This window comes from Pinus tabuliformis, chromosome 3_2 (genome assembly GCF_031772625.1).
Source record: "Pinus tabuliformis cultivar Carrire ecotype Pingquan chromosome 3_2, CPIR1, whole genome shotgun sequence".
In the NCBI taxonomy this organism is placed as follows: domain Eukaryota; kingdom Viridiplantae; phylum Streptophyta; class Pinopsida; order Pinales; family Pinaceae; genus Pinus; species Pinus tabuliformis.
Genome location: NC_142302.1, coordinates 620,330,236 through 620,349,515, shown reverse-complemented (window position 1 = coordinate 620,349,515; position 19,280 = coordinate 620,330,236). Strand labels below are relative to the sequence as shown.

Here is a 19,280-nt window from a genome sequence, read left to right as displayed (position 1 = left end):
GAAATGCCTGAACTGGTACTGAAAATGATCCAAGGGATAATCAATTAACCTCCTTGGGTTGGAACTCATAGTCCATCGAAGCAAGGGGTGAGAATCTCACTCGAGAATCTCAGATGCAGACTTGACTAAGTAGCTTAACTGTGCTAGGTGCAACAAAATGTCAAATTGTCTAAAAGTCCCACACTAAGATTTTGGCTGCCTCCTCCTCATTTGGGACCACATGGGAACCACGTGGAAAGTCAGATGACGTGACATGACCTGATAGGCCAAACTTTGATTAGCCATATCTTTTGATTCAAGATTCAGATTGAGGAAAATTTTATATCACGGGATAGGTCTCGATGAGACGACATAATGATTTCATATGCTTTAATTTTTGAGGAAGTTAAAAAAGATCGAAAAGTTTAGAACCCATTTTCATAATTATACTTTGGAGGTCAGATCATCAAAGTAATTACCTCCTTCTACCCTTAGTAAGGGTTAGGGATAGTAGGGGGTATGTTATGGAGATGAATCTTGAATAAAGAAAATATAGTGACCATTACTCTTTTCCTTAATTCCTCGCCCCCCCACCCCTTGATTTTGAATTCAACACTTGTTCATGTCAGGGTGGGTCTTACCTTATGACAATTGCAATATCTAGTTTTTGTGAAAGATGTATTAACTTGACCATCACTCATTACCTAAAAATTTGTATATTTCCTTATCATGTAAAGCCCATGGGAGTATTTTTATTAGAAATTTATTATACTACGACTATTGCCCCTTAGGGTAATGTAGTTATCTACTTCAACATACATCAAGTTCCCTTCCTTTTGACACTTTTAAAAGGGACACTCTAGTCCATGCCTGGTCTAGTATCTTCACATGGTGTTCTGGGAATGTGTTGGGGTCCTTTCCTTTCCAAGCTTCGGAAATTTTAAGGAGGTCAAGAATGTCTGGCTCCATATCCTCAATGAGATCCTTGTCATTCTCTAGGATGTTTATGTGCTAGTGTGGTGTCAGAGTGTTAGAGGTACAAATGAGAAATAGGGTGGCTCAGTGGGGGTGCATGAAGGAGGACTAGAGTACGACATTTCAATTTCAGGTGATGGCATGATCATAGGAGGATCTTGTTTTTCAAAGTGGAGAAGGGGTCAAAACAATATTTGGTGGGAAGTTAATTCCGAGCATGATTGGGTTGAGGGGGAGGGTATTTTGGGCCCTTTTGTTTTCCACCTCCCTTGGTAAATTTGTCCTTATATGATGTGGTAATGGGATCAATTCATTCCAGCCATGGCTCAACAAGAAAAAGCTTATAAAACTTTGAAAAGAAAATACCAACTAATTATGTCATAATCTTTAGACAAGTCCAATTTTATGTGCATATCTTTCGTATATGTACAACTTCCATATATGTGTATATACAAAAGCTACACATATACCGAAGTTGTGAACAACTTCAACCTCCATATATATGTAGCATCGGTATATGTACAACTTTTGTATAGGCACATAACTCTCGTATATGAGCAACTTCTTAATATGCACATATACAAAAGTTGTGTAGATACGGAAGATATGTGTATATATGGAAGTTTCATATATATGGAAGATACGTGATATAGAAGATATGAATGTATAGAAGATGCACCAACCAAGGCTTCCAGAGGCCAAACCACCTCAACCCTCTACCATAGTGATTTTACCTAAATCGGCCTAAAAATCACTAACATAAAAACAAGCTTGGATGCCTCTAACTTCCTTCCCTGACTCTAGAGGAATTTTCATGTCTCCAGAGAAGTGTACGTGTTTATTTATGGCATGAGACAATGAGTAGTATGGGTCTATCTTATTGATCAAAATGCATAATAAAAATGGTTAAATCTATCTCATATTTTTCTTTTTGTTTTCTCCACTCATAAAAACCCATACTTGAGATCTTAGATCAAGTATGGGTTTTTATAGAGAGATGGAAAGTATCTTCTATAATGAGAGAATTACCTTGGCTTGATCAACTATATTTTTTGGTTTGCCTATATTTGCATGTTCCTTAATCCCATTATTTCCCCACCCACAGAAGGAGGGAATAAATTGATTCAAAGGTATACTCTAGGTATTTTTTTACTATAACTCCTTTTCATTACCTATACATTTCGTCCATTACCATTTCCAATTTAATAATTTATTGATCCAATTGAAAGAAGAAAGAGTATAACTAGACAGATCTTATTGATTATCATTGGAGATTGGGAATTGACAAATTTTCCATCAGACCTATTTGACAGGATTTGTTACCACTTTGGCCATTTTAGTTGCTTGGCTAGTTACTCAAAATCCTCGATTTTTGCATTTACTAATATTAGAAATATACAATAGCCAATTAGGATCATTTTCTCCTCGAGATATTATACCCTTATTTCCTATGTGGGAACTGGAATCAAATTTTTTCACCCGCTTCTATTTGTACGGAGGGAGGTGGGGGGAAATACGTTTCTATTTGGCCACCATACACTGTGAGTAATTATATATTTTTTCTAACCAGAGCTTTAAGTATAGGTCTCTAGAGATCTGATAGACCAACATTAAGTTCTGGAACATTGGATAAGAAATAGTATCATGTAATACTGGAAATAGTATTCTATTTACGGTTCTTCATTGCTTATACAATGAAATTGCCAATTGTCCATCACACCAAAAAGAACCTGTCTATTTACTCCAGAAATAATTACTAGAAGAGTTATGGATGTTAGGGATCCGCATAAAAGGGTTTCATAGCTGAACAATATCATACTTACATGCATCATTGACCAATGATATTGTAACACAGGTACTAACATTCCTGATCATTGCATTTGCACCTAACCACCAATCATCTCGACTTCGTACTTCTAGAAGTATATGAAACACGGATGAACTCCAAGAAAGGAGTATTGGGTAGAGTCATATACATAATGACTCTGCCCAATTTGTGAATGGTAGAGTCATATAGAGAATTTGTATGTTGCTTCCTACCTTGTTGGTGTCATATTTTATCTTTTGAACCTCTGAGGGGTTAGGTTTAGGCTTTTGTCTATCTAAATAGTTGGTTTCGAACTCCTGTTATTTTTTTCCTTGTAGATCAGATAAAATTTGTAGGATAATTTCATTCACCTCTTCCTCCTTTTCCTGAACTGCAACAAGTCTTTCATTGTCAACCTTATAACTCATTAACTAGCACTTATACTTTTGATGGTGTCCTTCCAATCTAGGGAGCCTTCCCTTACTCTTTTACCAATTGAGTCTTCTTCTTGACCATGTTGAGGTTCGTCAGTGCTATATTGCACCATTATGCTAGCCATCACTACAATTTTCTATTGTTCCTTTGTGTATTCTTATCTTATATGCTATTACACACAAATAATTGTTAGTCAAGTGCAATTAAATCAAATTACGTAATACCTTGGTTTACATGTAACATGTACCCTAAATTGAGACCATTTGTAGCATCAACTCTCAGTTAGTATGCTTTTTAAAATGAAGACAATCAAATAATATTTACATCCATTCTAACATTGGTGTAGTTGTGAATCAAAATCAACACACTACTATGAACAAAAGGGATATCCAACATATCAAGTATTCATTTGTGCATGTGCAAGTGAGCCTTTTTGGGTCCAGTGTTGAATCCTTTACTCGGATACCAATTTGTAGCACCACTTTATTGTTCGCAGGTAGTTGGAGGGTTGCTACATAAAGCTAACATGATCTACATGGTGTCATTATGGAAATGGGGTCTCAAAATTTCTTTCTTTCCAAAGCTAGTGGAATTAAATTTGGACCACATCATCGCGTTCAACTCATTGAGAGATTTTTATACCCACGAAATGCCCAAATGGTGTCACATCACCGTTTGGTATCGATGGGTCCTTAGTTCCACCCACATTGCACCTTCCAGGTCACTTAGTTATATGGCCCATGGATCTATCCCCCTTAACTTGTTTTGTTAAGGAATTACATTATATTAGATCATTTGAGGTTCAATCCTTCTTCTAAAACTCCACTAGTCTAAGGCTCGAAACCCCCAAACCCCAAACTAGTGTTTCTTCCTGTGTATGTTCAAGCACAGTCCCACATCCTGGACTTTGGGTCCTGCTTTCTTGTGTGCATCTCAGGCTCCTCAAATTCCCAGACCTTCAGTTCATACCACCGCCCTTTTGGGCTTTCATTGGTGTATGTAAGTGAAATTACCCTGAACTCCCAATCTAGCTCATTCCCACCTTGATTGGTACACCTTTATTTAACTTAGTTTAATTAACGTTTAGAGCCTTTTTATTTTATTAAATTTTACTAATAGTTAATCATCCATGGAATTATTACATTATAACCTCGAAGGGCCCCACACCAACATAAGATTTAGTTACATTATGTATGATTATGCCTCCATGTTAGCTGATTTCGACCCATTCAAGATTCGACTCCTAGATGACTTAACACTCATCCTTTTTCTCAGTTGCCTGAACTCCTGAACCAAGCCAAACTAACCTAAATCCACCCTGATCTGAAGGTGAATTCTTCCTTAGCACGAGAAAATAGTTTTATGGGTTCTCTCCAAATAAATCATGGATTTACTCAGCTTCCTTTTTTATTCTTATTTATGCCTAAGAATCTTGCAAACATGAGAGTATATTTTACATCCTCTTTAACCAACTATATCAATTGTAGTACAATCCATTAAAATACACACACATAGGTGCAATGTCTTTCCATAAAGAAAACACTAATCCTAGCCAACCCATGGCCACAATAGATAGCAGTTTAAGTCATTTCGATCCCAAGTGCCCCTAACAAATGCATACACTTATGTAAATGTTTATGCCTAATTCCCATTGACACTTCATGAGAAGGAAAAATGACCATTATATATATATATATATATATATATATATATATATATATATATATATATAAGCCCACTAGGCATATTAATCAAGAAAAGCTGCTTTAGGCCTTCAACCATAGAGAACCTCTAATGGATATGATGATTAATCCGTGGTATTTTACCCATCCATAACAATTCATTAAAGTCTTAAATAGTTAACAAGAATTATGCTATTAGCCAAGAACATGTCAGTATTTATAGGGATTTATAAATCCCTCACATTTTGAGCATAGTAGCATATTCACAAGACATATTGCAATCAAAAGCAAGAGTAATCAACCATGAATGACACTTCTCACACACTCTTTATCACATGTTATTGTGATTTACAATTTAAGTGCAAGAAGATATACAAGGAGTATAAATAAACGATTTATCTTATCTCTCAAAGATTGGCATCAAAGGGAGGCACTTCGACTCTCCACCCAACCGTAGGACAACTACAATATGTCTTTCTTATAGTTTTCTGCCCTTGACCTAGATCCATGGTCTAGGGGAGTATTCTCTTAGGGATTTCAATTTAAATTTAGCTTGGGTATTACTTAGTTTTCTAGGAGTATTGGATTTTCTCCATAGATGGTTTATCAATCGCATTTTCAAGGCAAGTACTACATGTCGATAGAAAAACACTCAACCTACTACTATAACATAAATTAATTTTAATATGAACAATGTGGTACATAAATAAAATATTGCAATGCCTAGATTAAGTAAAATATTTCACTATCAACTCTGCATATATGCATATATTATATAATGCAATTAAAAGAAATATCTTATGGTTAATACATATTTAAAATATTTCTTATGATTAATATATATTTAAAATATTTCAAGGTATTTTACATGTCTATTTTTTTATGTATATGTTTTGTTCAATTTTGTTTAAAATCTAGCAAAAAATTGTTGGAAATGCAAATTTAAAACATGTAGTCTACACAATCCAAATGCCCAAAAAAATTTACAAAAAAATTGATACTCTCCATACTTAATATATCCATCGTTAAAATATATCTATAATAAAAACTAAATAAGTATAATTCAGAGATAGCAAACCATCACCATCACCATCACTAAATCCTATGATATAGCCACATTAATCCCGGTTAGATAATGTACATTAATAAATCTAAATCGAAAAATACACTAACCTCATATTAATGAACCTATAACCTTGAATTTATTAATGAGATTTATTGAAAGCCACAGACCACTAATAACGCGGCCGAGAGATATTTAACATAACTGTCATAAGCATAGAGCCAAGGAAAGTCATCAGAAACAGAAACACATCAATTTGAATATCGGCATAGTAAGGCTTTCCAATATCTTCAATTTCCGCACCACCATGGTAAACCTGTTACAACTTACCCTGTAGCCTTTTCTGTTATTAATACTTTCCAATTTCTTCAATATTCGCTACCCCGTAGCCCTTATGTGTTTTCGCCACGAAACTGTATATAGAAGCTACAGAGACTTGCCTTCATATTCATACCGAAATATTGTGGTTAGGCTTTTTACTGTCATTGGAAGATGAGGAATGAATGAAGTTCGAAATGCGTTTGAAACTTTGCAAAGGCTTTCTCAGATTTCGGATTGTGGAGATGGAAGACGTGGCCTTAGTCTTCTGTCATAACCAAATCGGCATCTTTGCCCGCCTTCTTCAGCGATTCGTAATAGAAAACACTGCGATCTGTCAGCGGATCCTTCTCCGCCACAAATACGAGAATATGAAACAGCATGTCTGAGCTCGCCCGGCGTGTGAGACCAGAGGGTTAGAATATTGATGCGCTAATTGGATTTAATATTTCGTAGAAACAAAAATGCAGATTAAATTTTAGTTCGCCAGTCAAACTTTAATATTGTACAAACAGAATATGAAACGGCATGGCTGAGCTCAGGTTCGAACAGGGGACGTCTAGTTGTTTTGTGCAAACAAAATATCAAACAGCATGTCTAACATCAGATTCGAACCGGAGACCTCTAGTTGTTTGGTGCAAACGAAATATGAAACAGCAAGTCTGAGCCCGGGTTCGAACAGGAATCTAGAATATTCTGTACAGACAAAGAACAGGGGACGTCTAGTTGTTTTGTGCAAACAAAATATCAAACAGCGTTTCTGACCTCAGATTCGAACCGGGCACCTCTAGTTGTTTGGTGCAAACGAAATATGAAACAGCAAGTCTGAGCCCGGGTTCGAACAGGAATCTTGTATATGCTGTACAGACAAAAAACAGGGGACGTCTAGTTGTTTTGTACAAACAAAATATCAAACAACATTTCTGACGTGAGGTTCGAACCGGGCACCTCTAGTTGTTTGGTGCAAACGAAATATGAAACAGCAAGTCTGAGGCCGAGTTCGAACAGGAATCTTGAATATTCTGTTCAGACAAAACAGAAAAAACTATGTCTGAGCCCAGGTTCGAACTGGGGACCTTTAGTGTGTGAGACTAACGTGATAACCAACTACACCACCCAGACAGACATGGTGAAGGTCACGTATCCCCCTACCCGATATGATGGAATGGTATGATGATACCATCATCCCATATGCGCAGCTGCTAAGTAAAATTTTATTGATTGTTTGAAATAATATGAATATTTAATATATATGTCATTTTTATTATATTCATTTGATGAAATGACATGATATTTTTGTTACAAATGTTTGATCAAATTACTGCAATTATAATTGAAATCTAGAGTTTGCACTAATCGCTTAAATCTGAATTTGATATTGATATTAGGCTTTCATAAATTTTGGTGTGAACTCTGGAGTATACTACATTTCTTACAGTTCTTTCTTATTTTTGTTGAAGGCGTTGCTTCTTATACTGTGACTATTTTATTAATGGATGTATTTTGTTTTATGTTTTCTATTTGAATCAGTTACTTTGTTTATAAATGTGAATGTGCAGAGTATGCCTACACGCTCCAGCTTCCAAGTGAACCAATAAAGTGACATCTATATTTGGAGTGTTGGGAATGCCAATGTTGGAGCTGGTTACCTGTTAATGTTGGGAGTGCTAATGATTTGCCTTCATTCATTTTCTTGGAGTAACTATTAATTTTTCATTTTCCTGAAGTAGCTATTATTAAATCTGTGATTTCATTTTCGATCGATCCACACTGCATACACATTCTAGGGTCAAGGGTGATGTTATCATTTCAGCCTATTGATATATTTTATGGTTCGGTTTTTTTTCTGAATTAAATACAAGCCAATTCCATGAATGAATATAACATTGCACTCAGTAATTTATTTATGTACATTGTAATCTGCATGTACATATGGATCAATTCAAATTCTCATTCTATGTCATTAACCTTGTAATAATGTCACTTTTATAAATAGATTGATGAATAGGATAAGTAGAGCACATCCTTGAGTTTCTGTATTAAACATAATTCTAGATTTACGGTTTACAGTAGGATCTGTTTCAGAGGTTGCAAAGTTATATTGCATGTTTGGAAACATTTTTTTACTCAAATATATTCCTCTGGCCATGGTGGTGGTTTGAGAGATTGAGAATGATTTATCTCTTAAGGTAATCAACTTGGAAGAAGAATGAGATGGATCCAACCGCATAGAGATTATTCCTTTCCCTAATTATGCCGAGATAGTTTTTACATAATTTATGCCTTTGTGTAAAATAATAGCAAGAAGGAATATATATATATATAGTTTGAGAGATTGATAATGATTTATCTCTTAAGGTAATCAATTTGGAAAAAGAATGAGATGGATGCAACTGCATAGAGATTATTCCTTTCCCTAATTATGCCGAGATAGTTTTTACATAATTTCTGCCTTTGTGTAAAATAATAGCAAGAAGGAATATATATATATATATATATATATATTCAATGTTAGGCTAGAGAGCTGTTATAATGCAAATTAGAATTTAAGGTATAGGCAAATTAATTTTATTGACATTCATGTCTTTTTGTTTCTCTATATTTTGGATCTGCAGAAAGGAGAAAGAAACCATAAAACTGCATATATATATGTCAAGGAAAATGTGAAGTGGTTGGTTATTTAAAACTGTGAAACAACAAATAATTTTCTGGAAAAGAATGCAAAAACACTGGTTTGTTAGAAAAAAACACGGTGACTACATTTACTTTCATCATATTTACTAGATAATAATTTAGTACGGATATGCCATGGTAAATTTGAAGCACTAGGTTTTCCAAAAACTAATTGGCCTTAGTTACAAAAGTTGATTAGCAATGATGCCTTCCACCTATATCAACCACATTTACTAATGTAGTTGTGCTATTTATATGTAATAATTATAATTATATGTATATATTTTTTAAATTGTGAGGTTTTAGGCACATTCCAATTTATTTTGGAAGAGATGTTGTAATGTCTTATTATGTTATGTAAATATTTTGACTCCTGAAATATATATATATATATATATATATATATATATATATATATATATATAAACCAACCTAGATCCATCTTAACTCCAGATATATTGCCAAGAGAGATCAAATCTCTCAAGGTACAAACTTTTCTTTAAGTTCTACCCTCAAGAAAGAAGTTTGTGCTTTGAGATATTTGATCCCTATCAATCCTTAATAGATCTAGCGTTAAGATGGGTATAGGCTTCAACATTTGACCATCCATATACAAAACCTACACCGTGGCATATAAGTCAAGAGGTAGGTGTTCCTTTTAAATAAGCTAAATAAATTATCTAATTAAAATTTATCATGTTTATTGAAAATAAAACTAGCCTAGATCCATCTTTACCCATCTACCAAGTGTCAAGAGGGATAAAAGAGATTTGATCTCTCTTGGCACTTGGTAGATCCAAAGTTAAGATTGATCTACGCTAATATTAATATTATATTATATGCTATTTTTTTTGTTAGATAATGCAAATCTTAAGATGACTGGCACACCTAACTTGTGGCTTGAGTAGCCCTGACCCAGAGACATCTAAGCCATCAAAATCATCTATGGATTGCATCTAACTGGGGCCACACTAGTCCTTAGCATGGCTATATGTTTGACCACAGGGTTTGAACTAGTAATCTTTTTACCACGAAATACCTTAACAAAACACGCTATCACCATTTATTCTATGCCATGTGAGCATTATATTATGTATTATTAATATAATAATATATTATAGTATTAATATTATAATTAATTATACTATTAACATAATAATTAATAATATAATAATTAATAATATTATATTAAATGTTATTAATATAAGATAATATTTAATATAATAGTAAAAATAGATTTTACTTACTTTATCGAAAATGCCTATTGATCATTTAATTATCATTTATATTAGCTAGTGCATTAAATTTGATTCTTCAGGCCACCAAAATTTAAAAACAAATTCAATCGACTTAGTTAAGATGCACAAAAACATGGGATGAATGAAATGAGACATCCATCATAGTTGGAAAGAGCCACACAGTGTCCATTAAATCATACACTAGTGGGCAAAGGTTATGGAGGAGTCACGGTACGAAGTTGTAGAGCTTACCGTTGGAGTGGAATTAAAGCTCCTAAACTTATAGTGGATTGACATTACTGGGTTTAGGAATGAGCTATTTTGTTTTGATATCTACTCTATTTAGAAAAATTAAAAAGAAATTAGTAGTTTATACCCATTATCATTCATTGTTTTCTATGCCAAAATATTCACAATCATTAGTTGTGAGGTTCATACTAATAGTTTGTCAAAATAGAATGCTTTCGTTGCTAATAGAGATTCTGGTATAACTTGAATTACCATCAGGTTGACCGGTAAGGGCTAATGACAAAGATCTAATATATGAAAGGGAAAAATACATATTATAGGTCCAATAAAGGAAAAATCACTTCGAATCAATGAATCAAATTCAAAGGATCCACCAAACTCGGCCAAGAACTAAATGTTTGGATCGAAACTCTTAACTAACAAAATTAACGTGAAGCACTCATGGTATCTCAACAGATTGACAAGTCAAGGCTTGGTATGGAATTCTTTGCTGTATCTAATTTTGACTAAGTTCAAAATATCTTTGTATAGGACAAAAATATTTTTTTTGGTAAACTTCTTAACCAATACTTTTTATTTTAAGAATTACTGACTCTTATTTAAAAGGAAAAAAATTACTGCTTTTTATCTAAATAAACAAAAAAAAAAATTAGGACCCAAAGAAAATAGCTTTTACTTAAATAGAATGATTTTTAAAAACTCTAACGAATACAAATAATTGAATTACAATTAGATACCTTTCACCATCTTTAAATTTAATTTTAAGTATGTGATAAATAAGCACCATAACCAATCAATGGAAATAGTAAGAATGAATTTGTTGATTAGTGAACCAAATATTATCTTACCCTTTATCTCCATAAAGGGTTATCCATAATCTGCAATGGTAAAGATGAAATTTAGAAAATTGTAATATTGTTATTCTAAGTGATGTAAAAATTCATAGTTTTATGAAAAGTTCATTAAAGTATTAATGTGGAGGTTTTAGAGCTCGCAGATTCAATTATTAATATGTAACTGAAGGTGAAAACATTGTCAAAGCGAGATTATTGGTTTGATTGTTTGCAAAAGAGTATTGATTTTCATGCATGTATTTCGGGTTAAGTCGAAAATGTTGCTAAGGATAGTATTAATTTTCAATTTGAAGGTCACAGATGCAAGTATCATTTATTAAAAACTAAAATAGAGATGCAATAAATCATTATATAAAGATAGGTAAAATTGCATGAAACATACTCAAAGAGACGAGGGAATTTTGAATAGTTTTACCTTGTCGACAAACGCTCTTCTTGCAACCACTTTTCACCTCCTCATACTCCCACCTACCCTTATCCATGGAAAAATTCAACGATTGAGTGATTGATTGATAGATAGATTGTATGGTGTATGTTTATTTATACATTTACTTTTGATTTGTTGAAGTTGACATTTAATTGTGTTTAGCTCTCTCTCTCTCTCTCTCTCTCTCTCTCTCTCTCTCTCTCTCTCTATATATATATATATATATATATATATATATATAGTGTATCCCAGTCATATGTAAGTGTAATAGAGATGACATTTAAAAAATGTTGACATACTTACATTACATCTAATTTCTAATTCGTACACATCTCCCCTATACTATGCTATAGAGTGTATCTCAGTGTAATAAACTACTATTTTCAATTTATTTAGTTATAAGTAATCAACCAATGTCAGAAGTGTTGTTGATTTTTTTCCCGAACACGTGTTGGCAAGTAAAAATATTGCTAGATTTTTTTCAATCTCTCATAACACATGAAGGATTGAGAGTTATTAGCCAATTCCATTGCCAGAAAATCAAGGACCGGAAAAACACTATTAAGTGTCGATATAATAAAATATTGAAAGAAAACCAACCTACTACTGGCCAAGATTTAAATGTTAGGTGAATGCAACAACCAACCTGTTTATCACCTCTTTTCACATGAAAGGACATTTTCCTAGATAAAGAAATGCAACTATAATATTTTATATCCATTGAAACAATAATGATTGAGACATTGATAGAGGAACATTGACCAATACATTAACAATGTAATTAATCTTAGCATGAACACACTAAACAACGGCCATGCTTACTTTTCTTAAGGAAAAGAGAAATTCCAATTTCATTTAGTCTCCTCACTTCTCCCTTATGCATGGGCGGGCTTGCTAATTTGGGCTTGCAAGTAGTCCCTAAAAGGTAAGTGGTGACCACTTAAACCTCTTCCTAATTGAAATTTTGACTTCCATTTTACCAAGTGCTCCCTTGTGATATCATTACCTCTACCTTTTTTTTTTTGTTTCCATCTTCGTTTTCTCATTTCACAAGGTGTTTTCCTTGTGTTTCATTGAGTGCTTGGTCTTCTTACCTTGTGGCTTATCTTGATGACCCCATATTTTTGGTAGGTGTAAGGATGGTGGCTCACTTATTCCATGCAACTTATCTCAAGAAAGGGGGAACCCCAATATTTTTTGGTCTCCTTACTACTTCCTTGTGGACAAGCTGTCAAGATTGCAAGCTAACTTCAAAAAGCTAAGTGTGACCACTTAGATCTCTTCATGCTTGATTTTTTTTTGTTTTCCTTTTACCAATAATTTATTTTTGGTTTCATTTCCTCTTCCTTTTATTCACCTTCTCCTTCCTCTTCTCAATCTACATGGTATATACCTCATGGTTTGTTTAACATTTGATCTTCTTACCTTGTGGCTTGTCTTGGAAACCCCATCTTTCTAGTAGGTAGGTGTAAGCATGACAACTTGTTTATTCCATTCCATTTTGATCTAGGTGGATATTGGTGGCCACCTGCCTATTCCACTTGGACCCCAAGACTATATCCTTTCATTTTCCTTATTTATAGCACAATTTACTATTTTTGGTAGTTTTTCAGGTTGTGAACTTCCAAAGTCGTTTTGAGGCCCTAAAAGACATTTTTTTTGGAAAAGAGCATTATGAGTTTGTAGTTGAAAGTTGTTTTCCTCAGATAGATATTTCTAATGAGGTATTGTACATGCCAAACGAATATTGTATGTCAAACAACCCCGAGAAGTTGATGTTCCAATTAACCCCAATGGGGCCCACAAAATTTTGGTGCTTCATCTCCTAGGGGTAGGGTTTTGGATTTTTATTGTTTTCCATTGTTTCTTGATGATAAAAGGAATGTGAGCTTCATTGTGACATAATTCAGAAGGTATATAGTTGTCACATCTCTTCTCAGAGATAAGCTACCATCGCCCAAGCCAGTTTGTTTCTCTTATGTATATAAATAATTTTCAACAGTTGCTATTTATTAATTGAAGTTCTATTTCGTTGTATCTTTGTGTTTTGGTTTGAGTATATACTTCATTTCGTTCCTTCGTACTATCTGGATTAGTGGTATTAGAGAAATCTACTCTTTCTCTATTTTTTTGTGCATGTCCCCAATGAGGTTGAGGCATAAGAAGTTGAGACTTGAACTGGTTGAACCCTTGCAAGACCAGCCTTGCCGACCCCAATAGCCTCCCATGGTGGAATAAAATAAAGATGAGGGAGCAGAAGATCCTTTCAAAATGTTGTTCGAAGAAGCCCTCAAGTGACAAAGGAACGAGATGATGGACAATTTTTCTTAGATCCTTTGGCGGGTTTCAGCAGATGAATCATCTTCATCCAGCAGTCACTTCGAAGGCATCACCCCCTTTAAGGTACAAGTTAACTTTGAAATTCCTATATTTACAGGCCAAATAGACACAAATGCCTTGGATAAATAGTTAAATCTATGTAAGGATAATTTTTGGTCCATAATTATTATGATTGACAAAATATTACTTTTTCACTCCTCAAAGTCGCTCCCCATGTTGAGGACTGGTGGGAAACTTACTGTGAGTATAGGGACAAGGAGGAACCCTCACTATATTCAGTTGCAACCTCTTTGAATTCTTTTTTATATGTCGTTAAGGAACAATATTACCTTGTAGGAAGTTATGAAGATAAGTACATAAAGTGGACCACACTACGATAGGGAAGGGACTAAGATGTGCCCAAGTTCACAAACATTTTCCATACCCTACACATGAGGTTGGGTATCAAGGATTCTAAGTAGCATATGATACTCAAGTACTTTGGTTGTTTTCAAAAATACATCCAAGAAGAAATGGAATTCCTAGACATCTCCTCGCTTAGCACTATGTACTGATATGTTATGAGGATCAAGTATAAATTTAAATAGAAGAATCAGGATTTTAGATCTGTGAATTCAAAGCAGGGAAAAGGCACCTCCAAAATGTATTAAAAAGGACAAAGCCAACGTGGAGTGCCCCGAGACAACCCATCAAAGCCACAAGCAAAGAGTGGCACCATGAAGATGAAGAAGGACTCCAGAAAGTGGTGAGAGTTCCACAACATCCCAACCCACAACACACATGAGTGTCGCACTAAGCAGTGACTGGTGTGTGAGCTAAAATCGTCAAAGTCAAATGCATGTTTTAATTCTAATCTAGAACACGAAAAAGGGAATGAAAAGGGGAAGCCAATTATGGATGCAGAACCTAGTGCCACGATTGCCACCACCAAGGTTCAAAAGATTGAGCTCGAAGATCTAGATGAGGGGAATCATCTCTTCCACTCACAGATGTGGGTGAAGGGTTCTCCAGTATAGTTCATTTTCGATATTGGGAGCCAATAGAACATCATCTCATCAAATGTCGTTAAGAAATTGGGCTTGACAACCACACCACACCCACATCCATACAACATCGGGTGGCTTCACCAAGGATGAGACCTTTGTGTCAGCCAATAGTGTCGCCTTCTTTGCAACATCAATCCCTTCACGAACGAGGTATTATGTGATGTTGATCCTCTTGAAGTCTGTGATGTTTTATTAGGCCAATCATACTTGTGGAAGCATGATGTTGTGTATGTGTCTAGAACTCACATTGTTATTATTTCTTGGGTAGAAAACTATACAGGATACCGGAGGTAGCCGCACCTACTTCCATTTCTTTGATCTTTGCTAAGCAATGTAATAAGATCATGGTTTTGTTTTTTTTTTTGTTTTTTCTTTTTCTTTTTGCTCTCAAAGTAAGGGGCAGGTCGTGGCCACATCCATGGCCCCTAGAAAGGGTTCCTCCACATAATAGAAGTAAGTTTACATGGTTGTGTAGGAGTACAAGGACATATTCTCCTCACCCACAGGGGTACCCTTGCACTACCATGTCAAGAATTTGATCAAATGACTCTTGGGAAATCTCTACCCAATGGGCTAGTATACTATCACTTCCTTCTGGAAAATGATGAAATCAAGTGGAAGATCCAAGAGTTGCTACAAAAATGGCACATCATACCAAGTTCCTCACCTTGTGGGAGCCCAATTGTCCTCGTATAGAAGAAGGATGGAACCAAGAGACTCTGTATTGATTAACAGGCACTGGATAACATCACTCTCAGGAACACATACCTAATCCAACATATTGATGACCTTCTGGACTAGCTCAAGGGTGCCAAGTACTTTAGCAAGATTTATATGGAGTCTAGATATCGCCAAGTTCCTATAGAACCCACAGAGGTATGGAAGACCACCTTCAAATACAAGGAGGGCCTCTTTGAGTGGTTGGTCATGCTCTTCGGGTTGACAAATTCCCCTATAACTTTTACGAGGTTGTTGGACGACATCTTGCAGCCTTTCACCAATTTGTTTGCAATTTTATATTTGGACAATATCCTCATCTTCAGAGTTTGGAAGAGCACTTGATACATATTCAGCAGGTCCTTCAAAACCTGTGGCAGTACAAACTATGTGCCAATTTGGAGAAATACTCCTTTGCCATGAATCAGGTCCATTATTTGGACTGTATAATCGATGAGCAAAGGTTCCATGTGGATCTGTCCATGGGGGTTTCACTCAATGAACGCCTGGCATATCACGTGCGTTCGTGGCATACTAAACAATACCCCTAATTTGACTACATATTGAAAAATACCTCTAAAAATCACATTATTTAACCCCCTACCAATATGAACCCAATACACCTTCCCAATTTAAAAAACCCCTAATTTCATTAGATATTGTACGTATCAATTTTTTCATTAACATTTTTTATACCCCTTTATATTTTTTCATTAACTTTGAGCTCCATTTTTTATACCTGCCAATATAAAAACCCTTTACCCCCTATTATATGCTCAATATATTATGTCATTTTGTCCTCAATATATGTCCCCCAATATGAATGCACATGGTATGGTATTTATCCCCCAATGAATCCCCCATGGATCCGTCTAAGATCCATGTCATTTGGGATTGGCCAATATCGAAAACTCTCGCAGAGCTTCACAACTTCTTAGGCCTTTCCAATTTCTATCGAAGGTTCATGTTGGGATTATTTCATATCACTTGGCCTTTCAGTCAAGTTACGAAAGGAAGATCGATTTTTTTTTTTTGGTTCAAGGAACAACAAACCACATTTGTTCAACTAAAAAATCATGTTTTCTTTGTGCTAGTATTCAGATTTCGAAACCTCCAACAACCATTTCAAATTGAGACAGATGCCTCCGACTATACTATTGGTGCAATTCTCACCCAACAAGGATATCTGGTGGCCTATCGTAGTGATACACTCTCTGATACTATTCAGAAATACCCCAACTACAATAAGGATATGTACTCCATCGTGCAAGCTTTCCAATTTTGGAAACATTACATTCTTGTGAAGGAGACAATCATCCACACATATCACCATCTTTTTCAGTTTGTACAGACACAAAGAAATTTTCAAAATTATTTCCATCAGAAATGGTCCACATACCTACAAAAAATCCATTTGAACATTATATACAATAAGGGAAGCCCCAATAACATTACATATTTCCTCATTTGGCCCTCGGTTGTGGCACTAACCACTGTTCTCAACTCTTATGGGCATGATAATTCTTTATGGTCGCAACTGTACATAAATGATTTAGAATTTTCCATCGACTACTAGATGTTCTTGGATGGGAATAAAGTACCAGACTTCCACCTCCAAGATGCATTATTATGCTACCTAGGGAACCATTTTGTTCCTTCAAGCAAGTGTGGCAAGCTGATTTGGAAGGTGCACTACAGTCGGGTCACAGGACACTTTGGTTTGGAGAAAATCGTGGTAGTATTGCAAAAGTATTTTAAATGGCCAAAAATCCAATAGGGTGTTGGGAAATATATCATATCTTTCACTGCCTGTGTCATCACTAAGCCAATCATTAGGAAGTAAGGATTGTACACTCCTCTGCCTACTCCTAGCTAGCATTGGGAATCCATATCCATGGAGTATATGTCTGGATTTCCTTCTATCAAGCATGGTAATGACTATGTATTTGTAGCCATTGATAGCTTTTCTAAGAGGGCTATATTGATGGCTTGCAAGAAGAGCATCATAGCAGAAGAAACTGTCAAACGCTTCTTCAAACGAGTGTGGGTAAATTTTGGGATCCCACAAACCATTATATCATATCATGTTAAAATTGGAAACTAGGGCCAAATTCCATTTTAGATATCTCATTTGATGGAGATGATGATTGCATTGAGTTCTTCTTTTGGAAAGGACTAAAATTGATCTAAAGATCATCAAATTTAGACAAGCAGAAATGTATTTTTGAATTAATGCCCACACTTGGGTAAATTGTCAAGGTTGGCCACATCATCATGTAGGCTCATGAAGCACAAGAGACGTGTCACTTCACCCTCAACAACTTGTATAAATACAAGTGACCTCTCACGTCATTTGACATCATCATCTCTCACACATTCTTCTATCTCCTTCCCTCATTGTTTCGTACAACTATTGGGAATTCTCTTTTTCTCACACATGTGGCAAGGAGGATGAATTTTAGACAGAAGTACAGGCTTGAAAATTTCAGGAGTTGAGTGAAGTTTGACCAATGTTGACCAAGGACTATTTGACCAAGTTTTACTATGTTTTTGGAGGGTTTCACTCTGTTTGACCAAGTTGCATTGCTTGGCACAAAAACTAATATTTTCTGGGTTGATTGACCTGCATTAACCGCAGGCTTGCTTGAATGCAAGGTTGACTTCAGGTTGACCAAGTTTGACCACAAGTTTTATGACTATTTTAGGTTGACTTTGACCACTCTTGGAGGCCAAGTTTGACTTCCTTTGATTGAGCTTCAAAGGGGAATTTCTGCTGTTGCATTGACCATCTTTGACTTTCTGGTTAGCGCTGAATTTGATTAAAGTTGACTACAGATTTGGTAGCGTTGTTTTGACTTTGATTTGGCAAGTCGACTTTGAACTTTTGTACTCTCTCTCCCTCTCTCTCTCTGTTGAAAATTTGATATAATAATAAGAAGAATTGATCAAAGGGTTTTCCTCACATTGGATTTTTTCCCTGGAATCCACCAAATCTGGTGTCCTCTTGTCTTGGCTTGTCTTATGCATTTTATTTTATGTTTTATCTACACTTATTGTCAATGTGACTGTTATTGGAAAACTAAATTTGAAATTGTCATTAGGATACTAAAGGAGCATTGAAGTAATTTTGCTGAGCATAGAACACACTATTGTTAACAAAATTTAAAATGGTATCAGAGAACAGGTGAGCATGGGTTGTGTTTAACACCACCATTCTGAACAATGACAAGATTCCTAGTTTCGATGAATTATTGGTTAGATGCACTCAAGAGGAGATGGGGATGATGGAGAGAGACAAGACTTCAAATGTTAAGGAACCTACTACATTATCTTCTCATGCTAAGAGGAAAAATGATGTTGGTCCAAGAAGACAGGGTCAAGGATTCAAGCAGGGATTCAAAGAAGGAAGAAAAGGAAGGTGCTACAATTGTAATAGGTTTGACAACTATTCTAGAGAGTGTCCTCACAAGAAGGATT

At 35.2% G+C, this 19,280-nt stretch overlaps 1 protein-coding gene and 1 non-coding gene across 2 annotated transcripts in view; both read right to left on the bottom strand.

Moving 5' to 3' along the window:
* Positions 1-6,818: 6,818 nt before the first annotated feature.
* LOC149182132 (uncharacterized) overlaps positions 6,819-19,280 on the bottom strand; it is a 50,794-nt gene continuing 38,332 nt past the window's right edge. Inside the window, exons 5-7 of the mRNA XM_089414459.1 lie at positions 7,201-7,281; positions 7,038-7,118; positions 6,819-6,955 (exon numbers count right to left, since the gene is read on the bottom strand). Of these exons, the coding sequence (XP_089270585.1) occupies positions 6,819-6,955; positions 7,038-7,118; positions 7,201-7,281 (299 nt within the window). The remainder of the gene's footprint in view (positions 6,956-7,037; positions 7,119-7,200; positions 7,282-19,280) is intronic.
* Positions 7,308-7,381, bottom strand: TRNAV-CAC (transfer RNA valine (anticodon CAC)). The gene has a single exon. It is a non-coding gene; the product is annotated as a tRNA-Val (tRNA).